General features: G+C 42.3%; 1 protein-coding gene and 1 long non-coding RNA gene across 4 annotated transcripts in view; both read left to right on the top strand.

Moving 5' to 3' along the window:
• Positions 1-20,672, top strand: part of LOC113152900 — a 65,780-nt gene that overhangs the window by 27,214 nt on the left and 17,894 nt on the right. Inside the window, exon 4 of one of the 3 annotated variants that reach the window (XR_003297933.1) lies at positions 4,541-4,629. The exons of the other annotated variants lie outside the window; for them this stretch is intronic. This is a non-coding gene — a long non-coding RNA (uncharacterized LOC113152900). The remainder of the gene's footprint in view (positions 1-4,540; positions 4,630-20,672) is intronic. 3 annotated transcript variants of the gene reach the window in all.
• sox2 (SRY-box transcription factor 2) lies at positions 1,939-4,270 on the top strand. Its single transcript, XM_026346419.1, has one exon. The coding sequence runs from the start codon at positions 2,396-2,398 to the stop codon at positions 3,362-3,364; it is 969 nt and encodes a 322-aa protein (XP_026202204.1). The 5' UTR covers positions 1,939-2,395; the 3' UTR covers positions 3,365-4,270.

Raw genomic sequence — 20,672 nt, 5'->3', positions numbered from 1 at the left:
GCTGGGGCCTGCTTTCAGAGAGCTGCAGGGCCCCGCTGTTCCTTTATTATCATAAGCAGATTAGAGGTAGCGGGGAACACACTCAGATGCAGATAGCAGCCGAGCGGCCCATTTCAACCTTGCATTATAATGGACCGAGCTGCATGTGTCGCCTCTCGCAGCCTATTAAGCACAAGATGAATCTTATGTAAGGTTGCCGGGGCCGGCATAATGAGATCACGGGGGCTCCGCTCCTCCATTTATTATCAAATGACTAAAACAAAATAATAAGGCTTGATCTATTCACTTTCAATTATAATTTAATCTAGAGACGGGAATTTAAATTAAATAATTTCAGGTGTATGTACTTGATCTAGCTTTAATTATTGGGATTGTCTGGCGTGCAGATGCAGACAGGCTGCGCGCTGTTTGCAGCACTTTAAATCCTACCGTGTGTTGTTGGCTCATATATATATATTATAAATAATATTCTAGCGTCTTTAACGGAGCATCTAAAAACAGAAATCCTCTTTTCATTCCCTCCACTTAGAGAGAAACCTGCACAGGCTTTTTTGGAGTTGCGCGTAGTCCTCCCTGTGTCCAGTAGGCGGCGCTGGTGCCACGCAGCAGGACGCTTTGCCCTCAGATGGAAAAAAAAAAACAACAACCAATAACAAGTGGCACCAACAGCCCCAACCTGAAAAACTTTAGTCGTATTGAACATTAAGACTATGATGAGAGAAGGAGGCGGCTTTAAACGCTGCTCTGACGGTTCCGTGTTGTAATAATCGGGCTCTGGTGGTTTGATCCAGAGGAAAGTGAAGCAGGTGGACGCTTCTCTTTCATTTCCAGTCTCACTAATTGGCTGACGCGCTTGTTCGCTCCGATATGAACGAGCTGCGCCTCTTGTGCCACACACACACACACACACACACACACACACTTTCTCTTAAAATATTCCTCACCTTTTTTTTTTTATTCGTGCACCCCTCGCGTCCCCGGTAGGCCGTCTCCAAAGCCCCCACAACAACAGCAGCACTGTGGCGGTGGAAGTGGAGTGGAGTCGAGTCTTTGTCCGGACAGATGTAGCGACAACATCCCAAACAAAAACCGCTTATTTGTGGTGAGATGAGCCCGTCTGCCTTCTGTGTGTTGGCATTCAACTTCACTAAACAAAAGGACTGGGGGAAACATCTTGGATTACCTTTCCTCTTTTCAAGCTAAAAACCAGCCGTGGCTCCCCCCCCCCCCCCCCCACACACCCACACACACACCAGCGCTATTCAGAGCTTTTGACTATGCTACCAAAGTTTATTTAAGTGTTGTTATGTTATTGGGGCGGTAAGTGGGGGAATTAGTGACTTTTTCATTTGGAGCACACAGCAGTGACACGGGCCGGGACATAATGTCAGGGCCAAACAGTTTCCACCTGATGATAATGGACATGTGATGAATTCATTGAACTTTTAGCTCATCTGTGTCTTTTTTTGCTGTGTTTGGAAATTTATTGTTAGAATTAAAACGACGTGTTTTATAAGAAAATTAACAAAAAAAAAAACAACACCTTATTTATCACACTTATTTTTATTTTAGGAAGATTTTCTCTTAGTTTTCTCACATTTAAAAAACACTTCCCCCACAACTGACAACAAGCTTTTGCAACTTCTTCTTCTACTTCCTCTGTTCAATGTCAGGAAATGATCATGAAGCACCAATATGTGTATGTTTCCAGAGAAAAGTCTCTATGAGGCTGGAAATAGTAAATATGTGCTCTGTATTTGCTCATATGGGCAGCCAGAGTGTGCGTGTTATGTGCGTGTCTCGGGGCAGAGCAGACCCCGCCTCTTTATGCTAATTAAGGTCTCCCATTGGTGTGTCAGAGGAGCAGGCCGGCTCTGATTGGCCAGGTCGAAGCCATTTATTCGCTGACAGCCCCGTCACATGAATGGTTGTCTATTAACTTGTTCAAAAACTAACTGGAGTTGTCAAGGCTCAGGCGGACAGAGGCGAAAAAGTACAGTTTGTTGATGCTTTTTCGGAGAAGCCACGGGAGAAGTTTTGTGGACACAACATAGCAGGGACCTATTGGGAGAAGGCTCTCTGTCACACACACTCACGCACACACTTTGACGCACACTCACCGAGAGGGAGAGAGGGAGAGTGTGTGGAGACGCGGCTTGGTGCTTGTTGTTTTTTTTTTATTTATTTTTTTCTCTCCTCCTTCTTCTTCTTCATTTTTTTACTGGTGTGTGTGTGTGTATATGTGTGTGTGTGTGTCCAGAGAAAAGTTGCAGAGAAAATCGACAGGTAACACTCAGCTGCAGCCCTGCGCGCCTCACTGTCCTGTCTCTGGCTTGTGGAGTTTGCCTCTGTGTTTTTTCTTCTGCTCGGGAGCTCCAACTAAAAGCTGTTCCTGATGTATAACATGATGGAGACTGAACTGAAGCCCCCAGCTCCCCAGACCAACACGGGGGGCACGGGCAACACCAACACGTCCGGTACCGGCAACAACCAGAAAAACAGTCAGGAGCGGGTCAAGAGACCCATGAACGCGTTCATGGTGTGGTCCCGGGGACAGAGGAGGAAGATGGCGCAAGAAAATCCCAAAATGCACAACTCGGAGATAAGCAAGAGACTGGGAGCCGAGTGGAAACTTCTGTCGGAGAGCGAGAAGAGACCTTTCATCGACGAAGCCAAGAGGCTGCGGGCCCTGCACATGAAGGAGCACCCGGATTATAAATACCGGCCCCGGCGGAAAACCAAGACCCTCATGAAGAAGGACAAGTACACCTTGCCCGGCGGGCTGCTGGCTCCAGGAGGAAACGGGATGGGGACTGGAGTCGGTGTAGGGGTGGGGGGCGGACTGGGCGGTGGGGTGAACCAGCGGATGGACACTTACGCGGCGCACATGAACGGCTGGGCCAACGGGGGCTACGGCATGATGCAGGACCAGCTGAGCTACCAGCACCCGGGGCTGAACGCGCACAACCCGAGTCAGATGCAGTCCATGCACCGCTACGACATGAACGCCCTGCAGTACAACACCATGACCAGCTCCCAGAGCTACATGAACGGCTCCCCTACCTACTCCATGTCCTATTCCCAGCAAACCACGCCGGGGATGACCGCCCTGGGCTCCATGGGGCCCTCCTCGGTGGTCAAGTCCGAGTCCAGCAGCTCCAGCCCGCCCGTCGTCACCTCGTCGTCCCACCGGGCCGCCCCGGGCTGCCAAAGCGGAGATCTGAGGGACATGATCAGCATGTACCTGCCCGGGGCGGAGGTCAGCGAGCAGACCGTCCAGACCAGGCTACACATGTCCGGGCACTACCAGAGCACCGTGCCCGGGACGACGATCAACGGCACGCTGCCGTTAACTCACATGTAAGAGACACAAAAGCAGAGAGAGAGAGAGAAAAAGAACTTTTATAAGAGAAACTGTGGACTACTTAACGCTGGACTATTTTTGTACAGAAAAATTTCGGGGTGGGAAAAGTTGTATAGAAGTCTCCGGGAAAAGGACACACGACTCTTTTTTTTTCTTTCATTTTATTCTAAGGAAGCTCTAGAGGAAGGGTAGGAAATCCCATCCTCACTGGTGGATGAAGTTTGGAACACTAGAAAGTGGGAGTCGCAATCAAATGTTTTATTATTGCAAACACCTTTTGTACAGTATTTATCAAAGAAACATTACAATCAGATGAAATTGTTTGTTAAACGGCAAGAGGTTGCATTTTCTTTTCTTTTTTTTTTTTTTATATATAAAGCAACTCCAGTTCTGCAGAAAATATTAACAGTGAAAAATGGCAGAACTGGGAATGAAATGGGGGCGATCAGTTAATGCTCCTTTTATTACTGCAAACATTGGAAAGAAAAGGGACATAAAACGAAGCAGGTAATACTGTTTTTTCATTTAAGGTCAATATTACTAAACATTTAAATTTTTTTTTTAAAGATAAGACACTTTTTTTTTCTCATGCAGCTTAAAATATAGGTTGTTAATTTATATTTCCGTCTCCCACTTTTCATCTGTTAGAGATATGACGCTTGTGCTCTTTATTTTCTAATTGATTTGTACAATTTCTGTATATTTACTGTGATATTTTAAGTTTTTATTTCAAAAAATTCATTCCCGTAGTTGTATTTTAAAAATTGTGGCCTGTACGCAGAAGCCAACCACTCCATGTATATATATACCGGAACTAATACCATCCTTATAACAGTTACAATTTCAGCTGAGTATATTTTTTTTCAATATGCAGTTTGAAATGAATAAATTTTGGAAATTTGGATACTTGAAATTGTTTGAGTTTTGATTTTATTTCACTGTCATGCTGTCATCACATGTTGTCAGCTGTCTGTCACCTTATTTGACTGTAAATTCAACACATTGACATTTTTCTTAATATAACATGTTGCACTTAATTAACAGAAATAAGAGTTTGAGGGGAAAATTTCTCCTTTTAACTCCACTCATCCAAAAAACAAAAAACAAAAAAACAACTAAAGTAAAAGTCGATCACCCAGCTTGTTCGTCGTGGTTAATCACGTTTCTATTTTCTAGTGCCTGCCGATGGCCCCATCAAGCCAAAGCTTGTTGCCTGTTTCCTAAAAAGGGGAAGAGTTTTCCACCCAAATGCTCAACATCCCCAGGTATCGACTCATTTCTCCTCTTCTATAATCAATCCAAAAATGAATCAGCATTGCTGTTAAAGCATAAATTGTGTGTTTAAAAGATCTACTTTTAGTTTTTAATGAAGTTAATTAGATTATTCTATTTGCAGCCTTGTTGGTATTTTGGGGCCTGTTGTTGAAGTGGAAACAAGAATGACATTTATTATCTAAGTCAGATTTATCAGCCTGACTTTTGTGTAAATGTCACTGGTGGATTTTTAATTTCTAGGGACACTTGACATGTTACATATCTGGTTATGTAGGAGTGTTTGCAGCAGCTTCATCTCATGAGCTGAGCACTTGTTTCCTCTGGTTGTTTGGTTTCATCTCATAAGATGTGGGATTTATTTCTGCTGTTTTTATTTCCCCCCCTGCTTCAAATCACATAGTTGGCTTATCAGCCTAAATGTTCAATTAGGTCTAAATTGAAGGTGAGCCCTCATGAAAAGAGTCAGGAGAGCGGGACCAGTCGAGATGCGTTTTTTCTCCCGCAAAGTAAAAGCTGCACACAGACACAGAGTCTCGAGTGAGGCCATTTTAATTTAATGTTTAATCAACGGGCCCTGCTGTTTCCCCGTTAACCCCGGTTCTCACGGTTCAAGCTCTCCGCTGACTCTCGGTTCAAAACCACCACCGTCTTATTCCTGCTTTAAAAACACACACACACACACACACACACACACACACACACACACACACACACACACACACACACACACACACACACACACGCAGAGAACCGGTTCTCAAAATGTTCCCATGCAACTCTCTGCCAACCAGGCTGCTATAATAATAATCCTGACGATGAGCTAACAGCTCCCTGAATTTAACTAACGGTTTTAAATCTGGGGGGAGTGTGTGTGTGTGTGTGTGTGTGTGTGTGTGTGTGTGTGTGTGTGCGTGTGTGCGCACAGTGAGGTAGATTAGGGCCGTTGTGTCTTGCAGGCTGGGTCCCCGGGGACCTGAGCTCACATTAACCGGCAGATGAATATTTGAAGAGGCCCCTCGGTATTTATCCGTCCACTCCCCCCCTCACCCTCTCTCTTCCTCCCTCTCTCTCTCTCAAGAGGTCAAAGGATCGTTGGTCTCCCTATTAATTATTGATTGAGCAGCTGAATTGGTTGTAATAGCCGCGAACACCGATGATAAACAAATTGTTTTTCAAAGCTCTGACAAGTAAAGATGCATTCAAGTCTCTTTCTCCTCTCCCCATCATCACCGGGCCCCTGCAGGCCCCGAGGCCCCGCGAAATGAGTGTTTTCTTCCCGGCTGAGCGCTGCAGCTTTTGATGTGGTGGAAAATCAGTTTGAATTGATGCAGAGAATACTTGATGTATTTGAAGATCAGCTCGTATTTTCTGTGCTGTGTCATAAAAGGCTGCATTTGTAACGCCTGTAAAGGTGGATGTTGACACGATGGGTGCACTGGAGGCCCAGGCTGCTGCAGAAACAAGTCCAAACAAAACCAGAGCCACTTTTATTTATATGTATATATATTTATTTATTTATTGAAAACAAATCCTGCTTTAAATAGATTTTAAAACGCTTTGTGAATTAGCAGCTTTCCCATTTGAGTGAAGCCAAGTAGCCACAAACTGAAACACATGCTCGCTCCTATCGTGTTATCTCAGTAGAAAAATATTAGCCCGCATTTCACCCCTGCGCTTTTCCAAAACGTGATTTAATCTCAGAGGCGCTTTGAGTTCACGGGCGCTGCTGTTCAAACAGTAAAGACGCGTAAAGACGCATTAAGAGCGCAGACAGTCGCTGGATCTGGAGTCAGGGGCCCTGCGACATGTTGGGTGGGTCAGTCATCCTGAAGTAAAGCAGCGCGGGCAGCCAGGTGTGTTCGGTGTGATGTAGGTAGAAGCGAGGAGGCTCGGAGAAGGTGTTCCCCTCCATCCTTTCATCCACCCACCCATCCATCCATCCATCTCCCCCTCTGTTGCTTGCGTGCAGTCTGGCTGTCGCAGCTCGAGGATATTTGGACTGCAACAGGTGGTAAGCGCGCGCCTCTGCTTTTTCTTTTTTTTTTTTTTTTGCACCCGGTTTAAAAATAAATAAATAAATAAATAAGCTCCCAGATGTTATCTGTGATAACCTGGTGTGTGTGTGTCGGGCTCGGGCCTTTATCACAGTACGACAGCTGCAGAAATGTTCAGTTGAAGTTTCATTGAACATGTTAATACGAATAAAATACTGTTTATTTTAGGAGTAATGTGGGTCACAGCAGGTCACGAACCTTCCTGAACAGGACACAAGAAGCAGGAAGTCTGTTTTAAAAAAGTAAAGATACAGTTGGTGGATAGTGTGAGGACAGGGTTCGGTCCACTGCGCGTACTGGCCGCTTTCCAAATCCTATGTTTGTTATTGAGATTATATGGTTTTTAAAATTAGGTCAGATGACCCCCCTACACACACACACACACACACACACACACACACACACACACACACAGAGGCACAAACAAAACGAGCTTAGTGGCCTGTAATCCCACAAGAGCCACTTTCCTTTTTCACCACGTTGCAGATAATAAGAAGGAGGGGGCATGACGTCACCCGCACATGAAGTGGTCCACTTGTGCGTTTCCTGGGTTTACTTCAGCACATAGATTGTACTTTACATCGAGAAGGTAATTACATTTTCATTATCGAACCAGCTATTTTGTGGATCCTACAGAGGCCTGTCGGGACTAGTGTGTGTGTTAAACTTTTATTTATGCCTTTTTAATATAATTAAACATCTATTCGTGCTAATTCTCCACCGAAGTGTTTGCTGTCACTTGCTAATTAATTGTTCTTTTAATAGAAAGACACATCAATCATTTTAACAAGCAGTTTATTTATTTCTTCATGGGAACATAATTAGATGAGGTCTATATTTTATTAGCGTAGAAATACAATTTTAATGTTGTTTTGTGGAGAAAATGGATTGGAAGCTCGTTTATTTGGCCACATCAGTGCAGACAGGGCGTTTAAAATAGCTCCCATCTGATTTGTGTGATGGTGATGGTCACATGAGCAAATCCCATCTTCTCCCAGGACTAAATGAATAGACAGGAAAAGTTAAAACGTCCAGTCCTCCTCTTCTGTTGTTTGTTATTCTGGGACTGAGAAGCTTTTTTTTTTTTTTTTTAGGCTGTCTGACATCTTTGCCTTCATCGCACAGAAAGACTGGAAGAATGTTTGAATAGAAAAACTGTCAGAGCAGAGAGCTGTCGTGTGTGTGTTTCAGTGTGTGTGTGTTTCAGTGTGTGTGTGTTTCAGTGTGTGTGTGGAGCGTAGAGGGACTGAATGGCAGCCAGTAGCCTGCTGATCTAGCGCAGGTGCAGGGAAGGGAAGCGGGTGGTGTGTGTGTGTGTGTGTGTGTGTGTGTGTGGAGGGGGTTCTCTCTCTCTCTCTCTCTCTCTCTCTCTCTCTCTCTCTCTTACTCACACACACTCACTTCCATTGAATGGGACCACACACTGACACAGACCAGCATGCCATCAGCCTCGCGCTGCTCTCGGCCTGCATTCTCAGGGACCCGAAGCCTCTGCGACACCCAGTCCCTCACAGATAACACCACCACCACCACTCACCCACCTCCTCCCCCATCCCCTCTTTTCTCCCCCACCACGTCACCAGCAGCTTGAGCTCCATTTCTCATCTCTGCTCATTGATGCTGACAGCTTTGTAGAGTGCCATCATTAAAGGAATTCACGGTTTGCTGCTGATCACGACTCTACACAAACACCAACTAACAATTTGGGAGCTGTTTTTGTTTTAATGTAACTACAGCTCACTGTCATCCTCAGGGGGGTGTAACAATACAGCCTGCATGGAAGCATTTAGTGCGTGGATGTTGGATAAAATGAGGTGGCGTCATATATACAGTAGATTGGTCATTACAGGCACAGCACAGCCTGGTTAGTCTGCAGCAGCTGTGATTTTAAGAGGATGGTTGGCTGGATGTTTCACTATAAGTAGCTTGTGTTTAGCTACTTTTTTAGCATTTACTTTTCACACGGTGTCCGTCACTAACTGTCTGTCATTGCTAACTCAGGGTCATGTCTGATCATCTGTGGCTCTGACTGACTCTTGTAAAATCTCTTCTCACATTCAGTGAGGCTGCATTAAATTACAAATATTCTTTTGTTTAGCTTGTTTGCTTCGGTCCCTATCAAACTCTTTGTGATGAAATTAATAATTATTCTTTTCATAAACCACTGTAGTTTAATTAAGCCACAAGCAGCTGTGTCATTTTTTTTATTTCTTGGCTTTGGGAACTGGTAAAACAGGTTTCACTAATGCTGTCTGAGTTTTCACTCATAGCTACATCTCCAAGAGATTAGCATATAGGGCAAGAGAAAGTGCACGGGAGGGGAGACAGGGTGATGGAGGGGGGCGTGAAGGGGGATTTTTCTCTAAGACGAGCTGGCAAACAATAATATGAGGCCTGTTGTCCAGTAGCATGAAAAGAACAGGGTCATTACCAAAAACTATTATTACTCCGCACTCTTAATACTTAAACTTTAGTTTGCCTCTGACAGATTTTTGGCCTAAACTCAAAATTGTTGCTTGTAATTCTAATATTTAGACTAATCAATATAGTTTTGTCATATTAACTCTTTATTTATTTACTTTTCCAGTTTGTGGCCCACAAATAAATCATTAATTCATGAATTAATTTGTGCTGTTGTTTCAATATATAGAGAGTAATTTACCCTATAGTCAAAAAATGGAAAATGCAAGTGTCAATATGCACTAACTAATTCGAGATAATACAGCCATAATGACAGTATAACGACAAGCTAATTGGCCTTTTTTCCTTCACAACAATACTAGCAGATCAGCATCTCTTTATTATTTAATAACGTCAAACGCTTGGCTGGCTGTGCGCGCTGCTGAGCCTGCTGCCTGCTGTTGGGAAGAAGACAATGCAGCTTCAACTCAGGAGCTTCACTCATGAGCTATATGGTCAATAAAAAATAATAATAATAATAATCAGAATAATAATGATACAGAGCGAGGGGGAGGACACAGGGGGTTGTTCAGCAAGTGGCTGGAATTTACGCAGAAGGCGCGTAAAACGGCACCGGGCCAAATTTTTATCTTTAAACAAACTGTCTCTAAATTAAATTAGAATATAAGGAACTATGAACAATGCAAGCATCTCATGTGTTTCTGTGAAATGGTTTTATTTCCTGTAGGAGATGTTCGGCTCTTTTGCGCGTTCAGGCAGCTCGAAGCAACAAGTGACTGTACGGGACCGGCCTGCAGCTACAAGTGAAAGTGCTGGTGCATGGTCTGCTGCTCTTTTGTTGTCCGGAAATTTGGAGACTGTGTTTACTGATGTCCCCTCCTCGGGCCTGGGGAGGGCTTGTGGGGGAGGAAAAGGAGGAGGGCAAAGGCGGGGGTTCCGTAAGCAGATTCAGTGTAATCCAAAAGAAAAGGATCAAATCCAGCAGCTTCTCTGTGGGATTTACTTAAAAAAAGTAAAAACAAAAGTAAAAGGTACAATTAAATAATAAATAAAAACGAGAAGAAGCAGCAGAAAATAAAACTGCAACTGAAAGAAATCAGAGAAGCTGCGTTTTCCAGTTCATAGACACTAAATAATAAATAAATAAAAACAAATCTTTGAGGAAAAAACACATTTCTCGTCTGGAACATCAGCGGGTTTTCCCGACTCACCGCCTCCCATGACCGGCTCCAGGAGCCTGGCAGACCCGGGAGGGGAGGGGGCGGATGGGCTGACAGGGTGGAAACAGAGAACCGATCCAGTTCTGCAGATTTCGATCCCGTTGACTGAGGTGATTTTCGGCGTCGTCACTTGCGGAATCAGGGCGGGTTGAAAACGCACGAACGAAATGAACGAACCTTTTATTGTATCTGATACTGAACGAGACTAAAAGGCTGTTTTTATTTTATTACCTGTTGGAGAAATAGAAATTTAGAAGACATTTTTTATTCAGTATTTCTTTGAGAGTGGGGGGGGTTGAACTGATTAAAATGCAGTTTTGAAATAGAATTTGACTGTTGTGCATTTTTTGGTGATGGCTCCTCTAAGCTGGAGGCAGTTTGTAGGCATTCACAGATTCCTTGATAGAGAAGGCTGTTGAGCTGATGGGACTGAATCATCATTAACAAGCCAACAGACACAGGAACCCCCCACCCCATCCCGGCCCCCTCCTCTGGTCTCATTTCCCAGCATAGACACTAACCTCTTTCACTGTGTCATCAGCCTGACTCTCTCTCTCTCCCTCCATACAACAGCACAGTCCATTGTTGCCGGGCCTCCCTCCCTCTGCCAGGCCCCCCGACCCAACTGTTGACCAACAACTCCACTCGCACATTAAACCGGGAGGGGGCCGGTGGGGGGTTGTCCTATTTTAGAATATGACACATCCAGAAATGCATGTGGAGATAAAGTGCGTTTAAAGTGGATGAAAAGGTGCAGAGACTCATGTTGGAGAGTAAATAACTGATACTAATATGTAAATATTAAAAAAGGGGTCGTTAGGCTACACCTACATATAAATGTAATTAACTTTAATTAAATAACAGGCCACTGCAGCTAAAATATCCCAAGAGAATTAATATTTTCAATCTATCATCCATCTCTATTTAAAAAAACAGCAGTGTGGGGCTGCACATTAGCTTGATTCAGCTAAAGAATGATAATAATAATGAAATCCTTATTAAAACCGAATATGTGAGGAAGTATTGAAGCACTTTCTTTTATCACAAACTGACAAACTACCATAAAGGAAAAAGAAATATGTGATTTTAGCCATCGACGGTCTGAAATCATGTTTATGAGCAATAATATTAGGAAAAGTAACAAGTAATACGGCTCATAAAATATTGTTTTATTAGTGTACTTGGAGGACCTGGGATGTTTGAGTTTAATGTGATTATAAATAAACAGCCAGTTTCAACAAAGACAGTGTCGCCAAATTAACACCTCCTAAGACAGTTTAACCAACACTGATTCTCTTTGTTGGGTGTTTGATTTCAATTTTACATCACAGACATACAAAACGTATTTTAATAGTGTTCCTAAACTTGTAAGTAAACGTGACACCGTCGTTCTTAATGCCGCCTTTACCACCTTCAGGAACAACCTGTGATGTTACTGCGTTAAATAAACAATTAAGACAAACTGAAATTTGTTGGGAACTGAACACATCAGTGTTTTAGAGGAGCTCACGTTTCCACGTCAGCGGTCGGCGCGGGTATGTGTTCTTTGTAAGCAGCTCTCTGGGACAAGGTGTTAATGTGTTTTAAGGCCTGGCTTATATTACAGAGTGCCATAGAGACAGTGCAGTTGTTCGGAGGCGTTGTCAGTGACACCGAGGTGACAGACACACACTGCCTATACAAACCAGCTCATCCTTCAGACAACACACCCAACTTGTGTTTTCCTTAGTTTCTCCTCCTTCCAGATTCAGCGTATAAGATAAAAACACTTTGTGCATCAGAGTGCCTCCTAAATGTCAGTCACTGGATGTTTCTTGGTTACAGGCCTCAGTAACAGACGCACTGATGAATTTAGACGCTTCCACGCAGCGCCACTGGGCTGTTTGAACAAATCTTGTTGACACACAGAGCATCACCCCAGATTACATTCCTCCCTGTGGAAATGCCATATCTCTTTCACCACTAAATGATTCATCTGACCCACGATCCTCTGCTGCTGTGCTTACATTGTATTCTGCTTGTTGGCTTAAATCATTTGCCAAGTGTTTTTAACACATAGGATGTTTTTCTCACAACATAACTTCTGCCTAATTAGAAATCATTTAACATCAACACAGTTCGTAAAAGCCGTGACGTGATCAGTTTACTGACACTATTAAGCTTTAAGATGATAATAATGTCATAATTAACTCTAATGTCATCAGGCAACAGATTATAACACATCTCACATCTGTAATCTAACACTGAGCTCGTTTAGATTCTAAATATCTGTACATGGGTTTGTTTTGTCTGCTGTGGTTGATTATAAATGTCATGAAACTGTGCTAATATATAAAATGCAGTTACAGGATGTTCACACCTCAACTGTGTTTGGTTAAAATCTGATCTCAGTGCAAATCCTCCCGTCCTCCCATTTCTGCATTTGTTCAGCTCCTACTGTATGAAGAGCAATTTTCTTTTATTAAGCGTAAAACCTCGTTCCCAGTCGCCGGTGTTGACTGCAGCGTAGATTTCGATTGATTGCATCAGTCACTATCGGGCTACTCTGGAGCTGGTGACTCTGAGGTCTCCCTCTCGCTCCCTCTCTCTGCATCTCTGACAGAAGCTGTTGTTGAATGGAAGAGTGGCCTCTTTCAGTGTGGGTGTCCCCTCAGGGCCAACTGGGAGAGATAATCAGACAGGACAGTTACAGACGGACAGACAGGCAGCCAGATGCAGTCGACTCGAGTTGTTTCTCCCTGACTCAGACTGAGGCGCATTTGAAAGAATTTTTTTGCTATTTCCCACAAATTATGAATTCAATTCTTCTACAGTAAGGATATTTTAGCTCTTTGAAAATGTATTACGTCTCCTCTCTGTAACCCTTTAAAGTGAACCTTGAAGGTTTTAAATCATGTCAGCAGGAAGGGTAATACTGTAAATACACTGTTCAGTAGCTCTTAGCAAAATCTTCTGTTGTCTCGAGTAGGCATAAACCAAGAAAACATCTTTTCAATTAGATTTTTTTTATCTTTATTTTTTTTGAGCTCTGTGAGGAACCCAGGCTCTAACAGCAGAAAGCTGTAGGACAATAAATCAAATAATAGCTAACTGGGACTATTGTGATTGTAGTAAAAAAAAAAGAAAATATAAATGGAAATCACTTGTACAATATGTAGCGGATCTTCACTAATAACTAATAATAACACATCAGTTGGAACAGGGACAAAATAAGATGTAGAAAAAATAATAAAACATGTAATGTGGATCTGGATGATTTCAAACTTTGCAGGTTACTTGATAGCAGGTCAGGGTATCGTGATTAGATATAAAAGGAGGATCCACCAAAGGCAAAGATGGACTGTGGGTTGTCACCTGGTGCCAAACTGTTAGTTCAAAAAGAATATTAAGGCGAAAAATTGAGGTCTTTCATTATCTATAGTTCATAATGTGTATTAGTGTCCAAGGCTTGAGAAACTTGCATATGTGTGAAGTCAGTTTATTAATTCTACATGTGCAACAACAGCGTGGCTTCATAGAAACTGAGTGTGTGTGTTTGACTGGTCTGCCTGCAAATGAAAATCTGGTTTTGGATTTGAGTACAGTTACAAACAGAACAAGGACGTTTATCACTTCCATGGAATAAAAAGTTGATTATCTCAAGCACGACCTTTATCAGTGTCCATATGAACTTTATTATTGTCTTGATGGTGCAAAAAGTTTGCAGGTAGAAGAACTTATGTTTTTACTGCAGTATCACAGAAGTGTTTGTATGAATCAGATATGTCTTCTGCTCTGTAATAAGCAGCTGGAGCTGAAGTCAGTCTCGACACAATATGCACATAATATTTCCACAATTAATTCTGCACAAACTTCTTTTGCTACTGCCAGATTCATTTCTGACTACGCAACATTAAAACCTGACAAAGTGGCAGCACTTTAAATCACTCTTATGTGATTTAAAGTGCTGATAAACGGTAGCAAAATGGAAAATCACCTTGATCTTTACAAGCTCATATTTCAACAGACTGTATGATCATAGCGAGCCTCAACTATGGAAGTTTCCATCACGGTGTTTCTGAGTACACCTGTATGTGTGGAAGGGAGGGAGGGAGGGACGGAGGGAGAGAGAGACATCGCAAATATAGGGCAGAGAGGGGGGAGACAGGTCTGGCCTGGGTTGGGTTGGGCAGGTCAGTGCAGCAGCATTTGATTGTAAATAAGAGAGGAGTCACTTCACACGCCGATCGAGTGACTGCCGGGAACAAGCAAGCCATTTGAATCAGGTGGCTATCTCCCTATCTGAGAGATCAGAGCCCTGTCACCCCCCCTTCCCGCCTCCTCCCTCTGCTCTCGTCATTGTGTGTTGCGCAGTAAGAGACACACACACACACAAGTGAAATGACATGTCCTCCCTGCTGGCTATAAGAGCAGGCAGAGTGGCTGGATGAGATTTCACTGTCTCACGTTAGGAGAGGAGACCTGGAGCAGCTAAACATCCAGAAAGCCTTTCCACTGGCTCTTATCTGTCAGAATCAACATGAGAATACACATACTGCATGCTGAGGTCGCCATCCAAAGTAAACTGTTTTAAACTATTCGCAGACTTATGCTATAGTTAACTTCCCATGACTCTGATTTATTTCTTATGAGGCTTTAATCTGACTATCAGAAGAAGGACAATCATCTTATGCTATTTCCACTGACTCAATTATCATTGCATCTATTTATTACACAGTCTTCACATCAGAACACTGTGTGAATAGATGATAACAATCTAAACCCAAAATATATCATTTACAGTAAATAAAACAGAGTAAAGCAGCATCTAATGTTTGACTTATAGTCATTAATTCATTTAATGTATAATTAGCTAATACCCACTTTGCTCTGACCATTTAGCTTGGTTGTCACAATAAAGACCTGTGAAAAATGGATGAAATACAACACGAAAGGAGACGCACACACTCACAGTCACATGTTTTTTTTATGTTGCGTCTTGACAACGACCCCCGGGGGGAGACGAGGATGTGTGACAGCTGCTGCCTGTTCATATTGATTAAATGACAGCCAGGATCATTTACCGATTTACCGACTGACGGAGCTCAAACATGCGACGCAGCCCCGAGGGAGGTTTCAGGACTGTTAGCCCGGACAGCCTGCAGTTTATGTTCACAGCCGCAGATTTAATGTGAACATCATTTCCATCCCACTGTGACCCCACAGGGTGTACATTGGATTACACTGTTCATTTTTGATGTTGGGACAATCAATACAATAACGTGTAGTTCTAGTGTCGAGTGCAGATTAAGTCATAATGACACTCACGGTGTTGTAGTAACAAAAATGATAAGAATAAAAATGTTAATTTAAGAGTAAGAGTATTAGAAACTAAGATCTCACAACCTGACATTTAATTTTGTGAGTAAAACTCTACCACAGACAGAAATCTACCAAATAAATTCAAGGTTATTAAGGGTTAGTTCTCCTTTAAAATAAAAAAGACATTTTTTAGATATCTTTTGTATTGAAAACATCGATTCATTATCTTCTGTCAACAATACAATATTCTCAGTGTTGCAAATGATAGAAGCAAATATGTAGCAGCAATCATTGGTACAAAAAAACTGTACTGAAAGAAATAGGTGCTGCTTTTTTTGTGCATTGATTGGCTTTTAGCTGCAGACCCTCTCCTTGAGATAGCTGTCTATTTTTGACCAGTGTGTCTTTCAACTGAGCCCTGCAACTTTAAATTAGGAATATTAACATCCATCTCATACAGGAACTCTGTGACATGAACAGTCTTTGGGAGGTGACGAGTCTAAACAGCCAGAGCAGCAGAAATCAACATAAAACAGAGGAGAATATGACAGAAACAAAATTGGGGCTAAAATTATTATAAGTAAGATAGAAGAATAGAATTAGGACAAATAGGACAAAGAAACATCAACAAGAAAAATCTCTACAGGACATGAAATGATCTGAACATAGCAGAAAAAGCCCCAGGTTAATGAGTCCTCCTCACATAAACCATTACATCCATCAACAGAACAGAAATCTGTGCTGAAAATGGTTTTTTAATGACCTTGCTGTTGTGAAGCGAGCGTGAGAAGCTTCGCATATTAAAAGTTTTACTTGTAAACTTTTTGAATCATTTGAATGAAGCAATGAGAAAAGTGCATTTTGAAAAGGAAATTGGAAAATTTGATGTGGACATTTTTAGCCCATTGTAGCAGCCTGTTGGGTGTCAGTTTGTTGGTGATGAACATTTATAAAAGAGTCTTTTAGCATCCTTCACTTTAAAAGCATGGTTTTTATTCCATTTAAAGTAAATTGGTTTGTACATTGTCCAGGACGGGAATATACATGCATTACATATTATGAAGACAGGAATGGACTGGACAAAAAAAGGACACATTACAGAATAGAAGAGGCACAATTATGACTGGACAGAGAAGGACATGACAGAACCCAGCAGGACAGGACAGTAATTTATAATAAAGGTCAAAAGAGGACATCATATTAAAGGACATTAAAATGGTATTGATAGGGCAAGACAGAAAGACATGCGAGAAAATAATCAGGAGTGGACAGTATATGTGTCCTCTCCTGAGTATATGACAAACAAGAGAGGACATAACAAAACAGAGTATTACAGGAAAGGGAATAGTTGGACAGGTCAGAGAGGCAAAGGCCGAGACAGGACAATGCAGAACAGGAGAAAACCAGGGCTGGAATAAGACAGGATAGGTAATTGCAGGACACGTGGGACAATAGGACAAGAAAAGTCGGTCTAGGCAGCAGAACAGTGCGTGTTGATCTCTTCTATCTCAGTCAACAGCACTGGCAGTTCTGGGACAAGCGGGACATTTGGCAACATTAACCATGGCCAACTGTCCCAGGACGGAAAGTTTCGGCTCGTTGTGTGTGCACAGAGTGTGTGGCTTTGGGAACGAGTCAGGTGAAGCTGTGGAGCACAGAATAAAACACAGATGGATCAATCACTGCAGTCTTCAGGCTGGTGACTGACAGCTAGCCGGGGGACACAACCATAGAGACTATTGATTTTTGAGTCACCTTCTATCAGATCACTGTGAGTAGCTCTTCTCAAAGCTCACGCATGCAGTCAAACATCTTCAACTGCTCGTACTCACACAATAATGATGATGATGATGTACTTGGTTTCTTTAAATCCCTCGCTCACACTCACCCATAATCTAATTAGACAGGACTCTTGCTGAGTGTGAATCTCTTTTAGCAGGAAGAGCCCTCTGGACATGTTTACTAACGAGCCTACAGGATATTTAGCAGCGTGGAGGAACTTCTCTACGGCACTAGAAGGAAGCTATTAACCCATAAATGCCGTATACTAAGTAGTTTACAGCTTGTCAAGAAGTGCAGCCTAAAAAAAGTTCAAACCTGGTGCATACAGTACATTGCGGGATAATCATGATGTAGGATTAAAGGAAAACATTGGTAACAAAAGCTTAAGTTGTGAAGAGTCTTCTTCAATTCTCAATTTTTTTATTTCTCAATTTTCCTCAATATAGAAACATTGCAGTTTTTTGGATAATAAAAGGAAAATGATAAAATGTTGATGTAATGAAGATGTTGCTTCAGGTAATTTTATGGATTAGAATGACAAAAACCTTGAGGAATGTGTTAACTATAACTGTTGTTAATCAGTATCACAGGGTATGAGCCGTAGGAGAAGTGTATCAGCACTGTGAGGAAAGTTTAGTTAAGTTCAGGCACAAAACAACATGGTTAGGTTTAGGGAAAGATCAGGGTTTGGGTCTTTGTCACCATATATCAACCTCATTTCCTCCTTTGTTCCCATCACTGTTACTAGAGCCACTGTTGACTGACACCACTACTACATGTCGCTCAACAATAAAACATAACTATGGGTCGTAAGAAGCAGCTTGTATGATAAGGCAGACTCTCCCCAACCCTTAAACAAATATTTATTGTTGTAATCTTGCCTGTCGAGGTGTCACATTTTTAAATAAGTAGTTTTTTTTATCAACACAATATTTCCTCAAATTAAATCTTAGCAGAACTAGTATCGCTCTGGACAGAAGTTAATATAGTGCCACTTAATTAATATCTTGTCTAAAAGTGACCCTCAATCTAAAACTATCGATGAGGCGCCAGAGGTCTTAACTACGGATGTATGATTCTGACACAGCCTCAGTGTTTTTTATGGGTGGATGGATGCTAAAGCTTAATTCCCAAATGCTGCATATTGTCACTTTAAGTTCGTTTTAGGAGCCGAAGTTGACTCCTATCATTTGTAACTTTGACTTCTCATCAAACTGAAAATATTTTCCCACACAGTAGCTCATATTTTATAGTGATGACAGACCCATTCAGTCTTTGGTGATCCTCCAACTAGTCATCTAACAGTGTTCATGCAGAAAATGAACAGGGCGTTTACTTCTGGATCACCGGTTGCCCGAAATAACTTTTTCCACTTTGCAACTCTATTGTAAGCTACCAGCACGACACACACACAATATGCCCTGAATAAAAAGTTGAATATGTGCCGTATGAAGAGAGAGAAAATGTAAAATATATAATCTACAAACAAACAAAGCCGGTGTGGCTGTGGATGATGGGAGGGGAAGTCTGTACTGGGAGCAGTGGCCTAATAAGGCTAAATACCAGACTGTGAATAATCTCCCAGTAAAATGTCTACTCATGAAAAACACAGAGATGCAACAGCAGCAACTCTCGCTTTCTGCCTCACTGCCCTCCCTCTGCCTCTCTCCCCCTCTCTCCCCCTGTCCACACCGTCCTCTCTCTCCCTCTCTTCTTTCTTTACTTTCTCGCTCCTGCTCTCTTCCTCCTCCTCCTCCTCCTCCTCCTCCTCCTCCTCTTCCTCGCTCCTCGTCTCGTCTCAGTAAGTAGGATAAGGCTTGGAGAGCTCTGTCGTCGTGGTAACTGCCAGAAGTATTCAGTTTGAAGTTTGAGGAGGTCAGTTTGCGGGTCAGAACGACCCCCCCACACCCAGTGTCCCCCAAACACACACACACACACACACACACACACACACACACACACACACACACACTCACAGGACCCGAGAGAGCAGGGGTGTTAAGGGGGACCCCCATATGGGTCTGGGCCCTTACACATGAGAGGATAAGGAGGGGGAATAGATGTTTTTGCAGGGGCAAGGGCCACTGCAAAGCCCTGCATCTAAAACAGTCGTGCTATCAGAACTTTTTCAATTTCTGGGACTGAAATTAAGCTGATTATGAGCGATATCTGACTTGGATTTACTCTGTGATTATAATTGGATTTTTTGCAGTTCACTTACTCTGATGTTCATTTCCATTTCTTTAATATGATGTTCGGAAAGCTTACACCCCAGCGACTGCTGCTTTTCTACTCATATTCACACTACTTCAAAGTATCTAGTCTTTGGAAAAAGAAAGGAAACCACAGCTTCATGAAGAAACTAAAATAAATAAATCAACACTATAATTTAAAGTACTTTAAGTTGAGATAAGTTTGTTTTACCTTAAATAAGATTTTACTTTATAGTTTCCTTTACTTTCCTTAAAAGTATAAAATCTTTTAATAAAGTAAAAATAGAAATCACATACTGCTAAAGTACAAATAGTATTAGTATTACTAACAAAAGCACAATGAGGAACAAATGTGAACAAGTTGGATCATTAATTACTGATGATGTAAATTTTAACTGCAGACTAACATCTGTGTAGAATGAGAAAAAAGTGTATTTGCAAGTGCAAAAAAGAAAACCATTAATTCAGGCCCAGCTAAGGTCCAGTGGTCCAACTTTTTGTGTTGTTGTTGTTTTTTAAAAACTTTGTTGTTGGGTCAAACACTGTCGCTCCGGCTTATGTGCAACGACTTTGGGTAATAGTCACAGCCATCAATCCCAGGCAACTGCTGCACTACGAGCAAACACTGAAGTCCTCCACTGCCACCACACTGCCACTGCAGGTGCAGCCCCCTCAACCCCAACTGTTGTAAAACACTGCTGTGTAGACAGGTTGTAAAGCTGAACCTGTATCTGTAAAACTAACTGGAACCATTGGTAAAAACAGCTAAATTCAGGGATGAGATCATAACTGCTCGTGCACAGATCACACGATTTTAGGCCACTAAGTTGCATCAGTGCTGTCAAGGTGCTAGGAAACAGGAAAAGGGAACCAAGGAGCAGCCGTGACGATTCTGGACACATTTGCATGAAAAATATTCACTATAAACTTTCTTTCTTTCCTTAACTTCCTCTTTCGCACATCTTTTTTCCCCCCTCTCTCTCTTTTCCTGTCTATCCTGGGTGGTTTCTGATGTAAATGTTTTCAGTCAGTTGGCGGCTGA

Source organism: Anabas testudineus, chromosome 4, assembly GCF_900324465.2.
Source record: "Anabas testudineus chromosome 4, fAnaTes1.2, whole genome shotgun sequence".
Lineage (NCBI taxonomy): Eukaryota > Metazoa > Chordata > Actinopteri > Anabantiformes > Anabantidae > Anabas > Anabas testudineus.
This window is presented reverse-complemented; position numbering and strand designations above follow the sequence as displayed.

Excerpts from the sequence above, each read along its gene's own strand:
- sox2 (XM_026346419.1), top strand. The coding sequence starts at position 2,396 with ATGTATAACATGATGGAGACTGAACTGAAGCCCCCAGCTCCCCAGACC.